General features: G+C 46.6%; 1 protein-coding gene across 1 annotated transcript in view; it reads left to right on the top strand.

Annotated features, from left to right (window-relative positions):
* Positions 1–21,982, top strand: part of HHIP (hedgehog interacting protein) — a 152,422-nt gene that overhangs the window by 121,518 nt on the left and 8,922 nt on the right. The window contains exons 10-13 of the mRNA XM_078863009.1: positions 2,273–2,400; positions 3,846–3,927; positions 15,379–15,527; positions 18,532–18,660. Coding sequence (XP_078719135.1) covers positions 2,273–2,400; positions 3,846–3,927; positions 15,379–15,527; positions 18,532–18,660 — 488 coding nt within the window. The remainder of the gene's footprint in view (positions 1–2,272; positions 2,401–3,845; positions 3,928–15,378; positions 15,528–18,531; positions 18,661–21,982) is intronic.

The following is a 21,982-nucleotide window of genomic DNA, read 5'->3' as shown; positions in this document are numbered from 1 at the left end:
AAGCTTCAAATCTAGAATTGCGACTGTCACTTCAATTGTCCCGAATGCCGAATTCGTAAACGTCCACGGCGTGCGTGCGATTCAGGAGGGCAATCGAGCAGCTGCCCTCTGACCCCGTCTCACTGCGTCCCGCGAGCTCAGGTGGGGGGAGAGCGTTGAGCAGTGTTTGGAACGGGAGCTAAAAGCCACATTCATCGCACTCGCGCGTCCCCCTGCCTCTCACGCTGTGATGTCGATCAGCGCTGATGCTCACGACATTTCCAGGGCTCGGAAATCGTTGCGGAGTAAATTGCTAGCGGCGAACGTACGGCTTTCGGTCTCCCTGGGTGTAAAACACTTTGGAATACAGCCCTTCAAATAGCATGGCAGCAACCCTCCCCCACCGCCCCACCCTACTTGACTGAAAACTGATCAAATAGGTCAGAGAGCGGAGACCCGCTAATGGAATCCCTCCAGCCGGTTAAGTGTGGTGAGTGAATGCCACGATCCAACGTTGCACGATGCTGGTATCCGTGTAAGAAGAATGCTCTGTAGGTGGCGCCCTCCTCTAATGATGCATCGGGCACTCTTTTGGGGGAGCGGCATTCTTTCCCAATGAGACGGTGCCCACCTAGGAACGCGACGATGAATCGATTAGTTGACTTAAACTCGAGCCTCATGCCGCTCGCGAAACGCTTATCGAATCGAGCATGCGAGCGTTGACGATTTATGTCAACGGCGACAAACTCAACAGCCGCCACGCGCCACTAAGTGGCGATGGCATCACCACGGCGTCTGTGCCAGGCCAGGTGCACTTTTGTGGCCACGTGAAGTGTGGAAGGCTCGCTAACAGAACGTCGCGGGACAGACGCAGGTGCCATGGGTGGACTGACATGAGATGATTGGCTGTATACCAGAGGTGTGGACTCGAGTCATGTGACTTGGACTCGAGTCAGACTCGAGTCATGAATTTGATGACTTGCGACTCGACTTGGACTTGCATAACAATGACTTTGTCCCACCTATGAGATGTGGACTCGAGTCATGTGACTTGGACTCGAGTCAGACTCGAGTCATGAATTTGATGACTTGCGACTCGACTTGGACTTGCATAACAATGACTTTGTCCCACCTATGAGATGTGGACTCGAGTCATGTGACTTGGACTCGAGTCAGACTCGAGTCATGAATTTGATGACTTGCGACTCGACTTGGACTTGCATAACAATGACTTTGTCCCACCTATGAGATGTGGACTCGAGTCATGTGACTTGGACTCGAGTCAGACTCGAGTCATGAATTTGATGACTTGCGACTCGACTTGGACTTGCATAACAATGACTTTGTCCCACCTCTGCTGTATACACACACGCACGCGCGTATGCGAATGTCACATTTCGGCGAATTACGTCAAGCAACCTGCAGGCATGAGGTGAACCCAAAGTCAACGCAACTCAAAACGAGACGGCAGCAACGCGATTAATAAAAGCGCACTTCTAAAATAGAATTGCGGCTCTGAATTGTGACAAGCGCGCCGTGGCCGTGGTATGTTTGTTGCGAATGCATTTTCAGACCCAGCATGCACAAGGACACATTTGCACACGTCAGGGGATGCTGCCGCTGTGTGTAATTTTTAGCAAACAACGACTTGCAATTCAGAGGTTTGTGGTTCAAAACCATCTCCTGGCACGGCAGCTGAAATTAAAATCAATCCCCAACCCACCGCCTCTCCCTACCCGCCTCTTTCCACCGAGCAGAACCACTGTTCGTCGATCAAGAGGTAGCGTGTGGTGAGGTAAAGTGTGGGCACTCCCGATTCTCCCAAGACGTCTGCCCAGCTTGTACGAGTAGGCAAAAAGCCCTCTTACAGGGCTCGCTTGAGCTCCCCTCAGGCCCTTCTGACAGCAGTGGCACGAGCGAGCAATTGCACGGCTGCACCTTTCCCCCACCCCAACCCCCCCCCCCCCCCCCCTTTGTTACGCCCGTAAGGAACCGGGTGCTGTGCGCACATTTAATTTCTTTCGCACTGTACGTAATCGGAGGTGCCGTGAATGTGACCGGTGGTGACGGCCGTTAATTTCACCGCCATGCTATGCGTTCCTTGCCAAAACCCATGTCCCCCGTGCCCTGAGCGTGGTTCTTATTGGATGGGTTTTACATTCACCGGAGTCAGCGGTGGTGGCGATGGTGGCGGTGGGTTTAGAGAAGTTTAGAGAATGGTTCGTTGCTGCAAAACTCACGATGGCTGCCCACGTCACCCCCCCTCCCCCCCCCCCCGGTCTGCTTGCGGCAGGAGGCTCATGTCGCTAAACCGTGCGTGGCAGCAGAGCCAGCTGCCGCTGGGAGGAGAGGACATTTGCCACGGGGGACTTTCTGGCAGGCTGCAAGGCACCCTCATTGCCGTCGCTCAAGACGAGACCGGTACGCAGTGTGGGGGGGGGGGGGGCGGCTCGGGCTCTGCACGCATGTGTTTTTTTTTGGGTTAATTGATTTACACAACACGAATTGATCACCGGTGCGTAGAAATCGAAATAACAGTTGTTTGCAGGTAAAGCAAGTAATAAGCGCGCCGATGAATTGCTGTCCCTCTGACGAGTACTGGAAAGGGTTCAAATGAATGAACATCGATGGTTCCGATTTGTATATTCCTACCGTTGACGTGTCATCGTGAAATTGAGTTCCAAGCACCAGGGTTGAACACTGATCTTTGTTATATAATGGGCAATTATACTTGGCTGAAGCGCGAGTGTAAAATTGACCATGGCATTCTAGATTTGAAGCTTTCGTGACTGCAAGGATTCATACTCTTAGTTTTTTTTCGGTAAAGTCACGGAGGTAAAAAATTAAAAGCATAAGCAGTAGGCCATGCTTTCACACCTGATGACGGACGCTTGTGTTGCGCCCGAAACGTCGTGGTTTAATTTATTTGTTTTCATTTATTTTATTTTTTACCTACGTGACTTTACCGAAAAAAACAAAGAGTATGACCATGACATGTCAATATATTCACCTGTGCATGTGGTTTTATGTGCATGTGTTGGTATACGTGTTTGTATGGGTGTGTTTGTGGTCCTGGCCACGTGAAGGATGCTACTGGGCAGTTGGAGGCAGTCGCCCTCCAACAACTGAGGGCAGAGGAGCAACGCTCACAACAACAGGCGGAACGCTGGGCGGCTAAAATGCAGCAAGTTGGCACAGTAGGGGGCACAGCTGCTGCGTCTGCCAGTCATCTCAATCAGCCAACCCATGGCACCTGCAGGGTCTGTCCCGTGACCTCCTGTCAGCGAGCCTTCGACACTTTACGTGTTCTCAAAGTGCACCTTGCCTGGCCAAGTGCCCTAGTGACGAATGGCGGATATTGGTGTTGGTGCTGGCCACCCACCCCCTCGTGTGCCGTGCCGGCCTTCATAGGTGCTCGCTAACAGTATGTTAAGGTTATACGGGGGATTTTTGTCTTTGTGTGTTTGTATGGGCGTGTGCATGTACCGCCTGCGTTTGTATTTTTGGGGAGTGGTGGCACAATGGTTCGCGTACTGCATTATGAACCGGGCAACCTGACCGATTCCGGACCCCACCCAACATCAGTGCCGAATGATATCCGAACCAGTCTTGGGCCTCCGCTAGGTCAACTCAGCCATACGTGGATACTTGGTGGAGTGTGTATGTGTGTGTGCTAACATCAGCAATTGGGGGATAGGGGACAAAGGTGGCCAAGTATGGTGCAGAACACACCACCTCCTCGCGTGCCGTGCCAGCCTTAATAATGGCTCACGAACAGCGCTTGCCCCAACAGTCTGTCAAAGACGATACGTGACATCTTAAGTCTCTGTGTATGTCTCTGTGTGTGTGTGCCTGTGCGGCAACAGGTGAGATGTACCTCCTGACAAACAGCAAGATATCAGGGCAGACTCACACGGGCCGCCTCTACAAGCTGATGGACCCCAAGCGGTGAGAGAACGCACCCATTGGGAATATTCCCCACGACTGGCAACGCAGCCCCTATCTCTCGCCACGTGCACCGTATCTCTCTCCACGCGCACCGCCTCTGTCCACACACCATACGATGACGTGTCAGCCGGTAAGATGATAAGCATTGTGTGCAGCAGCACATCGCGGGCTTTCAGATGCACTTCTGCGGCCGTCTGGAACGCTCCTCTTTCTGATATTACGAAGCCACTGGAGCCCGTGCACTTTTAAATATACTGTATAGTGAAATCTCATTTCTTTAGGTTGTTGTCCTTCTCCCGCGCCTACGGTTAGCACGGATGGCTACGTACGGTGCGAAATGAAGTTGAACATACATACCTCTCCCGTAAGCAGTCACTCACGTGCATTGTCCTTCCGTGGGTTATGGGAGCATGCGTGCAATCACGTGCTCCATATCTGATAGACACTCATAAGCCTGTTAATGAATTTATTAATCGAAGGGAATTGCTTAATCGCCATTTTTAAATGGATGCATTATCTGCACATCTGGGCACCGATGTTATAAATTCAACCGATGTAGTATTTATCTTTAGAATGTACTTTTTGCTTGCGTTGTGTAATAATATTAAGAGTTAAAGGAAATTTGCAGCCCTTTGTCAATCTACTGCTGGAAGAAGGCCTCTCCCCACCCTGTGTCGGTCACAGAGGTAATTTCGCCATACTTCACCACGTTAGTCAGTGCGAATTACTGAAGATTGGTGCGGCTACACTCGCCATGGCTGGGAATTGAACTCAGGTAGCTGGGGTTCACATCCCTGTGGGCTAAACAACTGTGCCACCGCTACGCACAGCCCATGCACTGTACACATGTATCTACACAGTGAATATTGATGCTCATGTTTACACAATATTGTGGAACGAATCGATGAATGATCGTGATCCAGAGTTGTCGTTCGATTTCGGGGGATTGCTTACGCTGTAGAGCTTGTGGGCCATTGTGTTCGTCCACCCAGGGAAGCCTCGCCGAGTCTCTCGTGACTTTTGAAGGAGGGTCCAGTCAATGAACACGAGTCGGTGGCTGCATATAGGTCAGATTAATCAATTAGATGCATCGTCTATTACCCACTTGATTAGATGCAATTTCCATTAGAGATATATAGATACATTTGCTTCCTGCATTCAAAAACCAGGCAAAAGACAGGCAGAAGTCAGCGTATTTAAACGAGATGCGCGTTTCAGACAAAGACAAAGATCCCCCGTATAGCCTTAACAGACTGTTGGGGCAAGTGCTGTTAGCGAGCACCTGTGAAGGCCGGCACGGAACATGAGAGGGTGGGTGTCTAGCACCACGCGCAGCCGCCTTTGTCTCCCTAGTAACGATGTTTACACACCGTACCAGGTACTCATTTGAGGCTCAGTCGACCTAGGGGAGGCCCAGGACCGGTTCCGATAATTGTCACTGTGGTGTTGGCCGTGAGAGGGAGTCGAACTCGAGTCGATGGGTCTCTAGCGCAACGCGCTAACTGATACGCAACAGCTCTCAGACACACCACACACGCACGAAGGCACGTTGTGATGCTCGGCACATGACAGTAACACGCAACCCAATCTCATTAGCATTTTTCTAATTAAAACTCAAAACAGTGCCTCTGCAAGCGCTTACGACGCCAAGGTTTCCAATCGCAAAACCAATTAATATTTGCAAAGGATTCAACAAGCAGCGTGCACGCCGAAGGGAGTGTTAACGAATACACGTGGCTGGAGGTTGCCCAGGCCACAACACTTGCATCGGCAGGCCGCTTCATACCGAGCCCATGCGTCCGTTCGTAAGCCACGTTAAGAGCAGAAGGGATCCCCTTCAATTACACAGGAGGGGGCAATGAAGCGAGAATCAAAGGTGCAATGTTTGCAGGGTGCGAAAGAGGTGCAAACAAAACTGTAGCAAGAATTTAAAATATATATTCAGCAGCAATGGCTCAGTCCACTGCAAGATGAAGTCCTCCCAAAGTCCTCGCCATCTCTCAGCAGCCCTGTGATGCAAACAGCCGCGTAGTTTCGCACCTCCGATTGGCACGGTTGGCTACGTACGGTGCGAAAGAAGTTCAACAAACATACACGAGCCGATTTCAAAACCTGTTCGATATGTTCACAATAATTGCATTGCACTGTGAGCCCAGCAATCTTATTGTAATTTCTGACCATGGCTGACATGAGTGGTGAGTGACATCAACCCCTCTGTCGTGGTCACGTATGGTCAAACACCCCATAACAGACACGGTGTGGAGAGGCCCTAATGTAGCAATGAATTGGCAGGGCTGTAAATACTTTTATATCATTAAGTAAATATGGTCATGCAATATGCATGTTGATAATTAGTAAAAAAAAACGAGATGAAAAATATGATACTCTGGAGGAATTACTGCTTATTATTCATCAAAACACATTTCCTCATTCAAACACTTTTGAGCAAATTATAAAACGTTATAAATGTGACAGAACATATCACTGCTGTTACAGCTGCATATATAATTTACCAATACGTGTTGTACCTTGGCTTGTGGATGGAATTCGGGTAAAAACAGAATCTAATGTGAGAATGGGAAGAAGAAAAAAAACGCCTACAGGTGACATATTTTGCATTCCGCACTCGACTTTGTCTTGAGTGTGATTGGCGGATTTATTATCATCATGAGTCTCCGCTTTGTTGCAAGATTACAATAGGAAGCCAGATGGCAAGCTGGGACACAGAGTGAAGGGCCAAAGGATCTGTGATAATAGACTCCGGCAGATGTTCAACAAAGGAAAAATTGGTCTCGGGAAGAAAGTTAACAGCTGCAAGGGGAACTGCGGGGGGCTGTTTCGTTAGAGGGGACTATTTTCTTACCTCCATAAATGTGACAGGCAATGGTCGAAAGATCGATCACGTGAGAGTAATGCCCAGTGATGACTTATATGAGTAATGCTGGGCTTAAAGGCAATTGGTAGTGTAATGGGTGAATGCTGTTGAAGGCCACGTTGTATAGGCTACAAAGAACGCCTCACTAGACTCACAATCCAGAGGTGTCAGCTTAACAACTAGATCAATTTGAATAAAGCTACACTCTCATGTTCCCTTCCTCCTGCTGTCTCCCACTGAAACTCTTAAAGCCGAATCCTCTCCGCGCTGTTTTACACTCCGCTCCATTTGTGTTCCAACATCTTCGTTAATCTTCGAGTTTCTGATCCATGTTTCACAGCAGGTTGTACGCAATTATAAAACAAAAAAAAGACACGCACTTCCGAGGACAAACGCGTGTTGGAAAGCATGATAAAATCTACGCGTATGCACGATTTTTATTATTTTGTTGTATGATTGAGAGCCCATAACAGTAACAGCCCCAGGTAAGGCAGCTGCTGTGTTTTGTGCTGAATCGATCCCAGGTGTGGCTATTATTATTGTGCTTGCCTTTGCATGATGGAGGCCTCCTGCCTACACCACTTACGTCTGCTACGGTAGTCATGACCGCAAAAGTCATGGTTGTTGTTGTTGTGTTTTGATTGGAACAAATCTACACTTATCAGTCTCGCAAGTCATTTCCACACATCTGTTTATTTTACAGGTTTGTAATGGGAAAAAAGAGATGTGAACTGGACATTTTGTTGTTAAACCCCACGGTGAAATATAACTATTTGTTTATCAAATGCGTCTGATTTCCCTTATATATAACAGAGTATAAGATTTGAGAATGTTATATTTTGCGTGCAGTATTTTTTTCAGGGTGAATGAGAAACAGAAGTAACTTTTCATTCCTATTATCAGAGAGATTGTGTTGGCTATTACTCTTTTCCACGTGTATCTTATCTCCAGCCATAACAAAAAACACACGCAACAATAAAACAGCGTGGGGTTTCGTGACCAATTGGCATTTGTTCTGTTCACGTGACAAACCTCACTAATTGGCCGTGTCGGGTGGAGATGAGTGTACGGCAATTTTACAGAAACGTGACCTAACCCCCCAAAAGAGGAATATAACGAGTTATGAGTAAAGTCACGTAGAATGGAAATAATAAAATAATAAAAATAAAACATAATAAAATAATTCTCACGACGTTTCGGCTACAATGCAAGTAGCCGTCCTCAGGTGGAGAGCAGGTCTGTCGAGTAGACAGAGTCTGAATTCAGACTCCACCTGAGGACGGCTGCTTGCGTTGTAGCCGAAACGTCGTGAGAATTATTTTATTATGTTTTATTATTATTTTATTATTTCCATTCTACGTGACTTTACCGAAAGAACCAAGAAGATGAATCCCTGCAGTCACGAAAGCTTTAAATCGAAATTTAGAGTTATGAGTACATTTTCTGAAATGAGTATCGAGTCATGGACATCTGAATAAGACGGATGTCAATCTCAAAGTGACACATTTTAAATATTTACGATTCGGGCAAGCACGCAATAGACCTGGCACCACGTCGTGTACGTTTCGAAAGATCACCCTCAGTGGCAGCTATCTCTGTAGGCGCAAGGTGGCTTAGCATCTGGCCCTAAATCAGCCATTAGTCTGCCAGTAGGGCACAACGATGGCAATGTCTAATCCTAATTAAAGAATGTGCAGATCATTATTCAAATTTGGCTCATTTGGACCATGACGCAAGCACATGATGGCCCGCTCATTTACAAATTATGTCGCGTGGGGGGGGGGTCTTTAATGCCTACTGTGAAGCAGACAACACGTAGTATTTTATGCGTGCATGTATGTTAACCTTGTTTCGTAGCCGACCATGCTAATCAGAGGTGCGGGGAAGGACAACAAGCCACACACAAAAAGCAACTCTAAAGAATGCTCACATGTCCGTTGCATTGCACTCTCATGCCTTTGGATTGCACTGTCATGCTCACAGGCTCTTTGGATTGCACCCGTTGGGTTTGCACTCCCTCGTCGAGGAGGCCCTCTCCTTCTTTTCTACAGTTACATGCTAATCTCTCACATTAACATCATGCTAATCCCTCACATTAACATAGCCACTTCCGTGCCCTCTAATTTCTCACATTAACATCATGTTAATCTCTCACATTAACCTAGCCACTTCCATGCCCTCTAATTTCTCACATTAACATCACGCTAATCTCTCACATTAACATAGCCACTTCCGTGCCCTCTAATTTCTCACATTAACATCATGTTAATCTCTCACATTAACCTAGCCACTTCCATGCCCTCTAATTTATCACATTAACATCACGCTAATCTCTCACATTAACATAGCCACTTGCGTGCCCTCTAATTTCTCACATGAACATCATGTTAATCTCTCACATTAACCTAGCCACTTCCATGCCCTCTAATTTCTCACATTAACATCACGCTAATCTCTCACATTAACATAGCCACTTCCGTGCCCTCTAATTTCTCACATTAACATCATGCTAATCCCTCACATTAACATAGCCACTTCCGTGCCCTCTAATTTCTCACATTAACATCATGCTAATCCCTCACATCAACATAACCACTTCCGTGCCCTCTAATTTCTCACGTTAACATCATGCTAATCTCTCACATTAACATAGCCACTTCCGTGCCCTCCAATTTCTCACGTTAACATCATTCTAATTTCTCACATTAACATCATGCTAATCTCTCACATTATCATAGCCACTTCCGTGCCCTCTAATTTCTCACATTAACATCATGCTAATCCATCTCACCAACGATGAATTGTTTAAATGGTATATGCCATAATATCCCTCGTTTTGTGAAAATAGCATCGCATTTAGATACGTAAATACATGCATAAGCAATGTGTCAAGGACTGCATTAATACTGGTAGGAACCTCCTGGTTACACCAGCCCACAGGGGATTATTGTGTCCGTCCGTCGTGCATCAAAAAATGGGAGGGGTGGGGCTGGGTTGAGAGGGGAGGGTGGGGAGGGGCTGGGTGGGGAGGGTGGGGACGGGCTGGGAGGGGAGGAGAGGAGAGGGTGGGGCTGGGTGGGGGGTGGGAGGGGTGGGGCTGGGTGGGGAGGGGCTGGTCACCCCGTGGTGCCCTTGTATAACTCAACGTTTAACCTACTCACGCCGGCGTGTGCCCGCTCTCACAGTCGGTCATATTTGCGGAATACACCACGCCGCCGTTGACCCTGGCCATTGACCGAGCAACCCAACGTTCCTACCAGCTCCCTCTGCAGGAATGTGTTTAAGTCCAATGAGATTTTAGTCTTCGTATCCTAGGGGGTTATGCATTAACTCTGCACACTGCCTGGCTCACTTAAATTCTTATGCACAGGAGGTTGAGACGGATGCTCAGATTCGGATCTCTCCAGGATAAATAAAGATTCTGATTCTAACATGCAAATAACGCACATTTTCTTGGTGACCAGAATGTGGCTTAGAGTATGGAAAATAATTCAACGATCCCGCGTTATAGCAGTTACAGAATCAATCGCATGCACGATGCGTGGACACAAAATATTTTGCGTGCCTTACCGTAACACACTGCGTGACTCTCCCTGGATCCGTGTGAGGCCTCTCTTTATAGGTCTGTCCAAATGTTTAATTTTGTTTTGATAGGGATGTGTCCTGGAGGCTCAAATTACTGTAATTGTATGGAAGCAACATGCGCTGCCAAGTTTTGTAGCCTTGCCTTCGTTGCCATTTTGGCTGCAGACAGAATGTGTGCTTCTTTTATACCCCACGCTTCATTAACCCAATTACCCACAATTCCCATCTTACACGAATACACTTTAATTAACACGAGCTATTTTGCATTTTCTTCCCCCCTTTCCTTGTGCCACATCTGTTCGCATATATGTGATAAGATGTTTGCTTTTGGTCTATGGTAATAACTGGAAAGGTGCTCCAATGAAGTATTTAAGAGGTAAATAATCGTTTGTATTAAATGTCTTAGACTTCCATCAGGCGTGGACACGAAGAGGCAGAAGCACCTGGTCAACATCATCAATGGGGAGACAAAAGTAGCCCGGCCTGATTGTCTGGCGACACCACCCCGCTGTTCACGGCGCCTGCCTTAATAGGCGATCACTAACAACTCATGCCCCTGACAGTCTGTTAAGCAAAAAAACACAAATAACCCTTATCTGTGGCATCTTCCATCGTGCTGTGCTTTGGCTAGCCGCTTGGGTGATTTGAGCATTTGACCCTGTGCTCAGAATCCATCATTTAAAAAAATATATCTGGCTGCGGCTTTGTCTTGAGTTCACAATAATAATAAAAATCTGCGTACAACCTAAAACCAATTAATTGAACAAAGTGTTGCAGCGTACGCTGCGACATTCTCCTAGGAACAGCACATGCGTTTGGGCATTGTTGTTGTTGATGCTGGAACAAACCACTCTGCACGGTGGGGGGGGGGGGGGTACTCTGTTATTTCTAGATTTGAAGCTTTCGTGACTGCAAGGATTCATATTCGTAGGTTTTTTCGGTAAAGTCACGTATGTAAAAAATGTAAATTAATAAAAGTAAAATAAAACAAAATAAAAAATCACGACGTTTCGGAAGCAACACAAGCCTCCGTCTTCAGGTGGAACCGTCACAGCCACGACAGCTGTATCAAGTAAATGAGAGATCACAAGAAATACCATCCCGTATATATAATGGTATATATAATGGTATATATACGGGGTGGTATTTCTTGTGATCTCTCATTTACTTAATACAGCTGTCGTGGCTGTGACGGTTCCACCTGAAGACGGAGGCTTGTGTTGCTTCCGAAACGTCGTGATTTTTTATTGTTTTATTTTACTTTTATTAATTTAAATTTTTTACATACGTGACTTTACCGAAAAAACCTAAGAATATGTACTCTGTTATCTCCACCGCTCATGTGCCGCGCGTAGCACGCACAGCGGGGTGAGCCGTTCGAGAGCGTGCCTAAAGTGAAATGGTTTAGCCTGGCAGTCTTGATTAGGTTTTTATGACTTTCTCATTCTCAGCGCCTCTCAAACACTAATGAGATTCTTCAATCTGAGGCTTGGGGTTAGCGTTAGGTACACATTACCCTAACCCTAACCTTGATCCCATCACTGTCGGCGTGTTCCCTTGTTCCAGACGTCAGTGTGGGGTTTTTTTTCACCTGCACAACCGGCGTGGCGTATTGCATATGCTCGTAGTTCAAACTTGATTTGAAGCTTTCGTCACTGCAGGAATTACTCTTTGGTTCTTTCGCTGAAGTCACGCGAAAATAAAATAAATTAAGTAATAGAATACGATGTTTCGATTGCAACACAAGCAACCGTCATCAGGTAGAAGTAAATTTGAGAGAGAGACAAAACACAGACATGGAGACACACAGACAGACACACAAGCAGAGAGAGACAACGCAGAGACACACAGAGAGAGACACACAACATAAACACACAGAGAGACACACAACATAGACACACAGGGAGAGACACACAACATAGACACACAGAGAAAGACAACACAGAGACACACAGAGAGAGACACACAACATAGACACACAGGGAGAGACACACAATATAGACACACAGAGAGAGACAACACAGAGACACACACAGAGAGACACACAGAGAGAGACACACAACATAGACACACAGAGAGAGACACACAACATAGACACACAGAGAGAGACAACACAGAGACACACAGAGAGAGACACACAACATAGACACAGACAGAGACACAACATGGACACACAGAGAGAGACACACAATATAGACACACAGAGAGAGACACACAACATAGACACAGAGAGAGACAACACAGAGACACACAGAGAGAGACACACAACATAGACACAGACAGAGACACAATATAGACACACAGAGAGAGACACACAACATAGACACAGAGAGAGACAACACAGAGACACAGAGAGAGAGACACACAATATAGACACAGACAGAGACACAACATGGACACACAGAGAGAGACACAATATAGACACACAGAGAGAGACACACAACATAGACACAGAGAGAGACAACACAGAGACACACAGAGAGAGACACACAACATAGACACAGACAGAGACACAACATGGACACACAGAGAGAGACACAATATAGACACACAGAGAGAGACACACAACATAGACACACAGAGAGAGACACACAACATAAACACAGAGAGAGACAACACAGAGACACACAGAGAGAGACACACAACATAGACACAGACAGAGACACAACATGGACACACAGAGAGAGACACACAACATGGACACACAGAGAGAGAGACACAATATAGACACACAGAGAGAGACACACAACATAGACACACAGAGAGAGACACACAACATAGACACACAGAGACCCAATACCTCTGTGTCGAGGCCTTAAATAGAGAGAAGGGGGGGGGGCAGAGAGAGAGAGGTGGGTCTGCTGGGGCAGCAGCTGGAGCAGAGAAATTAGCATGCCAATGAATCCACCCCGAAGCGACCGAGGGAAAGATGATCGAATGGCCCTAATGAGAGCCTGGTAAAAATTTATCAGTAGAAATAGTTTGAGAAAACAACATTTTGATAACTGATGTAAGAAAAGTCACATTGTTAAAAGTTACGTAATTTTAGAGAGAGAAATAGTTTGAGAAAACAAAATGTTGCTAAATTTTATTTTCTCAAACTATTTCTCTCTCTAAAATTGTACCAGGCTCTCGTAGGGCCGTTCGATCTTATTTCCCTCGGTCGCTTCGGGGTGGATTCATTGGCATGCTAAGTTCCTCTGCTCCAGCTGCTGCCCCAGCAGACCCACCTCTCTCTCTCTGCCCCCCCCCCCCTCTCTCTCTATTTAAGGCCTCGACACAGAGGTATTGGGTCTCTGTGTGTCTATATTGTGTGTCTCTCTCTGTGTGTTTATGTTGTGTGTCTCTCCCTGTGTGTCTATGTTCTATGTCTCTCTCTCTGTGTGTCTCTGTGTTGTCTCTCTGTGTGTCTATGTTGTGTGTCTCTGTGTGTCTATGTTGTGTGTCTCTGTGTGTCTATGTTGTGTGTCTCTCTCTGTGTGTCTATGTTGTATGTCTCTCCCTGTGTGTCTATGTTGTGTGTCTCTCTCTCTGTGTCTCTGTGTTGTCTCTCTCTGTATGTCTATGTTGTGTGTCTCTCCCTGTGTGTCTATGTTGTGTGTCTCTCTCTGTGTCTATGTTGTGTGTCTCTCTCTGTGTGTCTATGTGTGTGTGTCTCTCCCTGTGTGTCTATGTTGTGTGTCTATGTTGTGTGTCTCTCTCTCTCTGTGTCTCTGTGTTGTCTCTCTCTGCTTGTGTGTCTGTCTGTGTGTCTCCGTGTCTGTGTTTTGTCTCTCTCTCAAATGTAGTTCTACCTGATGACGGTTGCTTGTGTTGCAATCGAAACGTCGTATTCTATTATTTAATTAATTTTCTTTCTACGTGACTTCACCGAAAGAACCAAAGAGTAATGCTCGTAGTTACGTACTTTCTGGCGCAGAGTGACGCTGAGAATAGCAGTGGTTGAATTTGCAAAAGCTGGTGCAGAATGATGTATCTTTTAAAAATGTAACTTTTCTTACATCAGTTAAGAGCCACATTGCGGTTAATGCACCGGCGTATCATCTCAGAGTTCGCCAATTCAATTCCGTTCCATTCTCTTTCTCCGTCGCCCATGTAAGGCGTCACTGACCAAGCGCTGTGTTCCACAGCATTGTGTTTGTGCGCACACATCGCACGTTCCATGTGGATATTGTGAACAAATGAATTACTGTTGTACCATCGTGTCCCTGGTCACACTGTGCCAATGCAATATGGATCTATGAAGCATTTCAATGTGACCACATCTCAAGGTTGTTCTACCACATCTCAAGTTTGGTAATCATGCCCGTGCACAGAGTTGACGATGGTATTTTGACGAGGGCAGGGGATGAGGGTTAGAATGCTGGAGGCTAGAGAAGGTGTTGGGATCTAAAGATGTTAGAGCATCAAGTAAAGACACTGCATAGAAGATTGATCGTCATGGGCGGAAATGACGAGGAAAGACTTGAGCCTCGACCTGAACATAATGAGGATCTCAGCAGTGCAGATGGCCAGAATTTTTTTATTTCCAACAAGTCAGAGCAGGAGAGAAAGTGGAACCACCCACGAGTGCCTTGTCTCAGCTAAAGGCCAATGTGGTGGACTTAAGCGGGCTCCTCTGAGCCAAAATAAGGAAATCTTATCCAAGCTTTATATAAAATTATCTTCACTATTGCAGCATATGATGAACATGAATCGACAAATATCAATCATGAGGTGTCAACTACTTTAAATCGTCAATGAACTGCGTTAAAAATGGGGGGGGGGGGGGGGGGGAATGTTAGAAATTAAGTGAAGAGCAAATTGTCCAAACCCACAACAGACCTGTTGAGGATACAGAAGTTTATATTAGCCGGTGAGTATCACAGCTAATTGTAGACCAGCAATGGCGGGGACCGGTTAAGTTTATCCCTCTATTAATAGCGTCGACACAACACCCAATACACTTTAACGCATGCCTCGCCATCACCCCCCCCCGCCCCCGGGCACAGGCACAGAAGTCCTCCCGAGTGCGCGCGCACCCTGGCAGAGCCGATGCCGCTTTCCTCCAAGTGTCCGCGCTTCTGCGGCAACGGACGCTGCTTCTCGTCGGGCAAATGCTGCTGCCAGAGTGGCTGGGAGGGCGAGCTTTGCAACAAGGGTGGGTTGGCAGCGCCCTCGGGTTCCACACGCCCCGGCGGCTTCGTCTCGTCTCCCGCACGTGCTCCGTTCAGCCACTCACACTAAACTGAAACTGTAAACTGCGGAGTGTGACTGTGCGATATTATCCTGAAAGGCCACAGCACCAGAATGTCTACAAACATTTAAAAAAAAATATTTTACCAAGTAAGGCCCACCGAGCTCTATTAGCCACTCACACTAAACTAAAACTGTAAACTGCGGAGTGTGATTGTGCGATATTATCCTGAAAGGCCACAGCACCACAATGTCTACTAAAATTGTGACGTTTTTTTATTTTACCAAGTAAGGCCCACCGAGCTCTATTAGCCACTCACACTAAACTAAAACTATAAACTGCAGAGTGTCACTGTGCAATATTATCCTGAAAGACCACAGCACCACAATGTCTACTAAAATTTTAAGGCCCACCGAGTTATATTAGCTCTTTTTCAGAAGCGACCTGGCCACCAATTCATAGCCCAACGAAGTGGCTTATCATGTGGACATTTATAGCAGCCAAATGCTCTAAACGCATGTTTCTAAATGTGGAGAGAAAAACCGGAGGACCCGGAGAAAAATCCACACGACCACACGGGGAAAGATGCAGACTCCAAATATACAGCAGCAGGCGTCAGGCTCGGGATCAAACCCACGACCTCCTGCATACCAGGCGAGGTAGTTAACATCCTGCACGCCACAACACTGCACTCCTACCGATTCCACCAGCCACCTCGCTTTGGAATGTTCAGTTCTCTGGTCCCGGCAAACAGAACATTCGCAACTCGGGATGGGCAACAAACGCTGTGTTACCAGCGACAGGCACATGCAGAAGAAGAATAAAACATTCAAACGTGAGGCGGGTGGAGGAATCAAGGAAGTGACATGTTGTGACCTGCAGCACAGTGCTTGAACACAAGCAAGTATGGGATGAAACCATCACCCATGAAAGTGGCCAAGTGCTTTCATGCTTAGCTCCTGCAAGTATTTTATACGTCTGCGTTATACCCGTTCCGATCCACTGCTGGATGAAGGTCTCTCTGTGTCATGTTGGTCGTAGGGTATTATCGATCAAACTTCACCACTCTGGTCAGTGCTGGTTGGTGAAACTGGGGGGGGGGGGGGTGGGACCAGGACAGATATAACTCACCAATGATGTTATAGCCATGACCGGTAATCAAACTTAGGTCGTCAGGTCTTGTGACACTGCGCTAAGCACTGCGCCACCACTCCGCATCTATCTTCCCCAAATGCGACGAAATCCATCACGATTTTCCTCGTCCGCTCGTAATCAGCTCACCGCCTTCTCCACTTTATTTGCTGGATATCGAATTGTGATTGCACCTCGTACAAATTGGCCCCAATTACAAACTACGAATGGTCCGTACTGCATTTACATTCTGCCCTACATTGAATCCTTGTCCGTCACTGCAAACTTTGTCATCCATCTGGCTTCCTTGCCTTGTCAGTTAGGAAGGGAATTACACCGGTTGAAAGTTAACAGAGCAGACACTATACACTCCTATATTTACATCGCGTTTTCCTCTGTGATACATGTCCCACTGTTTTGTACAACATCTTGAGGATGTGGTTGCATTTAGGCGCTTCTAAGTGCAAATTGCTTTGTCACTGAAAACCAAAAATCTCACCACCCTGGGTAACTCAGCTGCTAAGCTCAAAGGGAAACAGGTGTAATGTAGTTGTGCTTCCAAATTCCTAATCCTTGGTCCATAACTAGAATTGGAAGAAAAAAAATCTGTATTTAGTTCAAAATGTCCCTTGCACCTGCTCTACATTTAGCACCCATTTAACTTAATTATCTAAATTATAATATGTTGTCAGAGTCACGATTTTGCAATTGCACGTATAAATGTTTTATAGAAATGAACCAAACACATGTGTAATGTGCATTACATTACATATCGTTTTCAATACACATTGCTTGTTATTATTTGTGATGGAGAGATGGCATAGTGGTGAGCACACTGCGCTATGAACCCAGCAACCCGTGTTCAATTCCTGGTCACGGCTAACATCCGTGATGACCCCCCCCCCCCCACTATCCACTTAAAAATTATTAAAAGCCCCTTGATTTTTTATTATTAAAATATTTTACCTCGAGGTTGAAATGAAAAGTCTAGTTTACAAGGGTGTCCAGGGTGTCAAGTGACACATTCATAGCAAACACGCAATGACACGCGTGCAAACATTAAATCTACAACCGTAAGCACTATGCCTTATTACAATGCATACAGTGGTCAAGAACAGGGCACAAGACAGCCGAGGAATCACACCGCAGTCACATCATAAATAATTGGTGCATACTGTCCGCATATATATACATGAATCCAACGTTTGCTAGAAATACCAGTTGCAAATGTTGTGTTTATTCAAACACCCTCATATATTTATGTTTGCAGTATCAGTGACCCATGTGGTGGTTGTGTCTGTGCTGATGATTTAATCATAATTCACGCCCTTAATTCTTGAACACAAAAGAATAATTTGTGTCGTTGTGGAGAATACAAACTAAACAAAATAATAAGCAGACAAAACATGTCTCCCTGGGGGAGAGATATCCTCTGCTTATTTATTTTGTTTGTATATTATCATGGTTTGCGTCGAACTGGAACCCATATCTTGAAAAGAGGGTCTTCCCCTGTAAACATCTGACAGTTCACCGTCGTTCGATCAGGCAGGTCTGACTGCTGATGAGACACTGCATGTTGAAGTCGGTCCAGAATTGTGCTTGTGTTGAGCAACTGCTGCAGGGATTATGTTCTTCCAAAAGGGCCTTGTTGGTCAACAGGAATTGTGCACTCCCAGCAGCCCATGTGGTTGACGGGTGGTCTAAATTTACAGATACGTGAGAGATGTATTGTCCGCTTATTTAATTTATTCTTTAATTCTTTGATCATTTTACATATATATCTTCTCTGTGTATCTCCGTGTTTTTTTTTGCCTCCGTCCATTTGTGTTCATCGCAGCTAAGTGTGAGCGGGCATGCGTCAACGGAGGTGCGTGTGTGAAGCCCAACAAGTGTCTCTGTAAGAGTGGCTTCCAGGGAGCCACATGTGACCAGGCCGAAAGGAGTCTGGGCTCAGCTTTCCGAGCCGGTAAGACACGCTTAAGAGTATGAATCCTTGCGGTCACGAAAGCTTCACATCTAGAATTAAAAGACACGCTTAAGAGTATGAATCCTTGCGGTCACGAAAGCTTCAAATCTAGAATTAAAAGACACGCTTACACAACGGGGTATATCCAGCTATGGAAGGGCCATTGTTTCCTTAAGGACCATATTGAAAGGCCATTGTGAATTTTGTATTCGTATGTTGTCTATGTTTAAATAACACAGAATATCCCCGATCTCATCAGATCCCAGATGCAAAGGGGGAGATTTAGTCTGGGATAGTGCTTGGGTGGGTGGGTGTCCACCTTTCACAGCAAAACAGACAAGCAGGCAACTCATCTCTTTCACATATCCGTCTCTCCACGTAATAAGTAATATTTTAAAACAAGTTTTTAAAAACACGCTTTAATGAAATGTACTAGAAATGGAAGAACTCCACGACTCCAGGAAGTGGCCCCGAAGCTTGCCATAACGTAAGGGACCCTGGCCAATTACAGCCAACGCCAGTTCACCGTGGACAATTAGACCCAAGCCGAAACATAAGATATTTAAATGAATGTTTAAAAATATAGATGTTTTATTTTTTATGATACAATATAGTATTGTCATCAGTATGACATAAGTATACCAAGTTTGCAGTCGATACCACATTGAGAAGTGGGTTACAATTGAGTTACAAAATTTGAGGATACGACAATGACAACAACTACTAAAACAACAACAACAGACAGAGTGAGTTAAAAGAAAGCGTGTACACAACCCGTCAGCCTCACGGCCTTCTGGGAGTGCGTAACTTTCAGTAACATTAGTTTCAAGACAAGCAAATTCGGCACCGGTTTCGACACACAGAGTGTCTCATCGGCAGAGTCAGGCGAGCTTGAATCAATGCTGGTGAACTGCCAGATGTTATTGGCAAGGTCCCTCCCTTCAAGATATGGCTCATGGTTCGACGCAAAGTTACATAATGGACAACACACTCGTGTCACCGTGGAGAATATAACGAGAGAGGAGCAGATAACACATTTCCTAACAGGTGTTACAGGCTGTGGGCAGCAGAGGGCAGTGCAACAAAAAACATTAACACATTCCTGCGGAGGGAGCTGGTAGGAACGTTAGGTTGCTCGGTCAATGGCCAGAGTCAACGGCGGCGTGGTGTATTCCGCAAATATGCCCGACTGTGAGGGCGGGCACAAGCCGGCGTGAGTAGGTTAAACGTTGAGTTATATAAGGGCACCACGAGGTGACCAGCCCCTCCCCACCCAGCCCCACCCCTCCCACCCCCCACCCAGCCCCACCCCTCCCACCCCCCACCCAGCCCCACCCTCCCCACCCAGCCCCTCCCCACCATCCCCACCCAGCCCCACCCAGCCCCACCCTCCCCTCCCCACCCAGCCCCTCCCTCCCCACCCAGCCCCTCCCTGCACGACGGACGGACGGACACAATAATCCCCTGTGGGCTGGTGTAACCAGGGGGTTCCTACCAGTGTAATACTCGACTCAAGTGCAAGTACTGTATATCTATGCTCCTCACGTTCACCAACCTGTCCTGACCAGCATGGTGAAGTATGGTAAATATACATAACCCCCACGACCCACACAAAGTGGAGAGGCCCTCATCAGGCAGTGGATTGGCAAAGCACTGTGCTTGTACGTTCATGAATTATATCACTGCTCTGTTGTTCTCAGCTATGCTTGGAAAGCTTCAGCCTCAGTGACCTGACGTCGAACATTGTCCCTGCACTCAACTCGGTTCACAGAGATGTCTTTATGGGTCTCTTGATAGCAAGAAGGAGGCGATGTGACACGTAACGCATCTTGATTTATAAAGCAGTCTTGAGACATCGTGGGCCGAGGCATTGTGCCCAAATTTAGGGTCGCGACTGGAAATTGCCGCTCTAAAATGTTTACGGCACTCCTTTTAGAAGGCAGGGTTTGGTAACAGAAGCGAAGGCTTGCGTTCGCTCTCGTATGCACATTCCCATCACTGTCCCTTTATCACACACGAGATCAAGAGACATTCAAGATACTCAAAGTGTTACCAATGGTTTTGATAGTTTTACATAATAGATTTTTTTTTTCGTTAGCCCCATTATATTTAACAAAAGAGCGTGGGGTTTTTTTCGTGAAATATACTTTTTTTTCATCTGGGAATGCCTTGCTGAATCGTCAGACTCATTTTCAGGAGAGTGCTTGCATTGGGGAGTTTTACCAATTCTCTATTGAGTGCATTGCATGTTAGAGTAGGCATGAGTACACACATACACGAGGGAATAACATTCAAAAGGCTGCACGGATGGGTTACTGATTTACTTTCTCAACTGCCAACCTACCTGATGCAGAGGTCGCAAACGGGTTTTGATTCCTTACCCGTACCCGTACCCGGCCGCACCAGGGTCGCAAACGGGTACCCGTACCCATATACGGCCGTACCCGTACCCTACCCGTACCCGGCCGGGTACGGGTAGGGTACGGGTATCGGGTACCTGATTTCGACCTCTGGGATGAAGCCATGTTGCAGGCGCGGGTGGGTTGATTCTAGGAACTTGAATTGTGAGAAGAGACAAGACGTTGGGAAATGAGTGACAAACGGTGACTCACCAGTGACTCACGGCCTACCCGTACCCGTACCCGGCCGCACCAGGGTCGCAAACGGCTACCCGTACCCGGCCGGGTACGGGTAGCCGGGTATCGGGTAGGGTACGGGTATCGGGTACCCGGTTGCGACCTCTGACCTAATGTACTCTCACCTCCTATCAACCTCACGAGTTTCATTCAGGATGGAAATATCACACACATACAGCCGATGGTGCAAATCCACTCACACCATCTACAAAGCGCTGCTGGATTGCAGATGTACGCCACCTCCAACGCACCACACATGTCAACGCGTGCTGCATAGCTCTGCCTTTTAACTTGCATAGAACGCCACTACCAAAAACGCCATGAGAAATCACAGTCCCTTAAAGATGAGTGTTACTGGCCTCTCTTTGCCTGTATCGATTTCATGGATGGAGTGAGCTTAGGTTAAAGACAAGGAACACTTTCTGATCTGCCTGGCCCAAGGCCGTTCCTCTTTTAGCTCTCTGTCTCTATCACCCCCCCCCCCCTGCATCGTCATTTGAGGGCATAGAATTTGAAAAGCCAGCATCCATCTCGTCGACAGTTGTGATTGTTCTTCGGGGTCGAATGAAGATGCTGTGAACAGGAGACGTCAATGTTTCGTTTCGCAGGCAGTGATTCATAACCTGTTTTTTTTCAGTGGTGTTACTTGCCCAGGTACACGTTATGTGCAAACAATATAGAAATTA

The sequence above is a fragment of the Lampetra fluviatilis genome, chromosome 15 (assembly GCF_964198595.1).
Source record: "Lampetra fluviatilis chromosome 15, kcLamFluv1.1, whole genome shotgun sequence".
Taxonomy (NCBI): domain Eukaryota; kingdom Metazoa; phylum Chordata; class Hyperoartia; order Petromyzontiformes; family Petromyzontidae; genus Lampetra; species Lampetra fluviatilis.
Note: the sequence above shows the minus strand (reverse complement) of the source record. Positions and strands in the feature narration are given on the sequence as shown.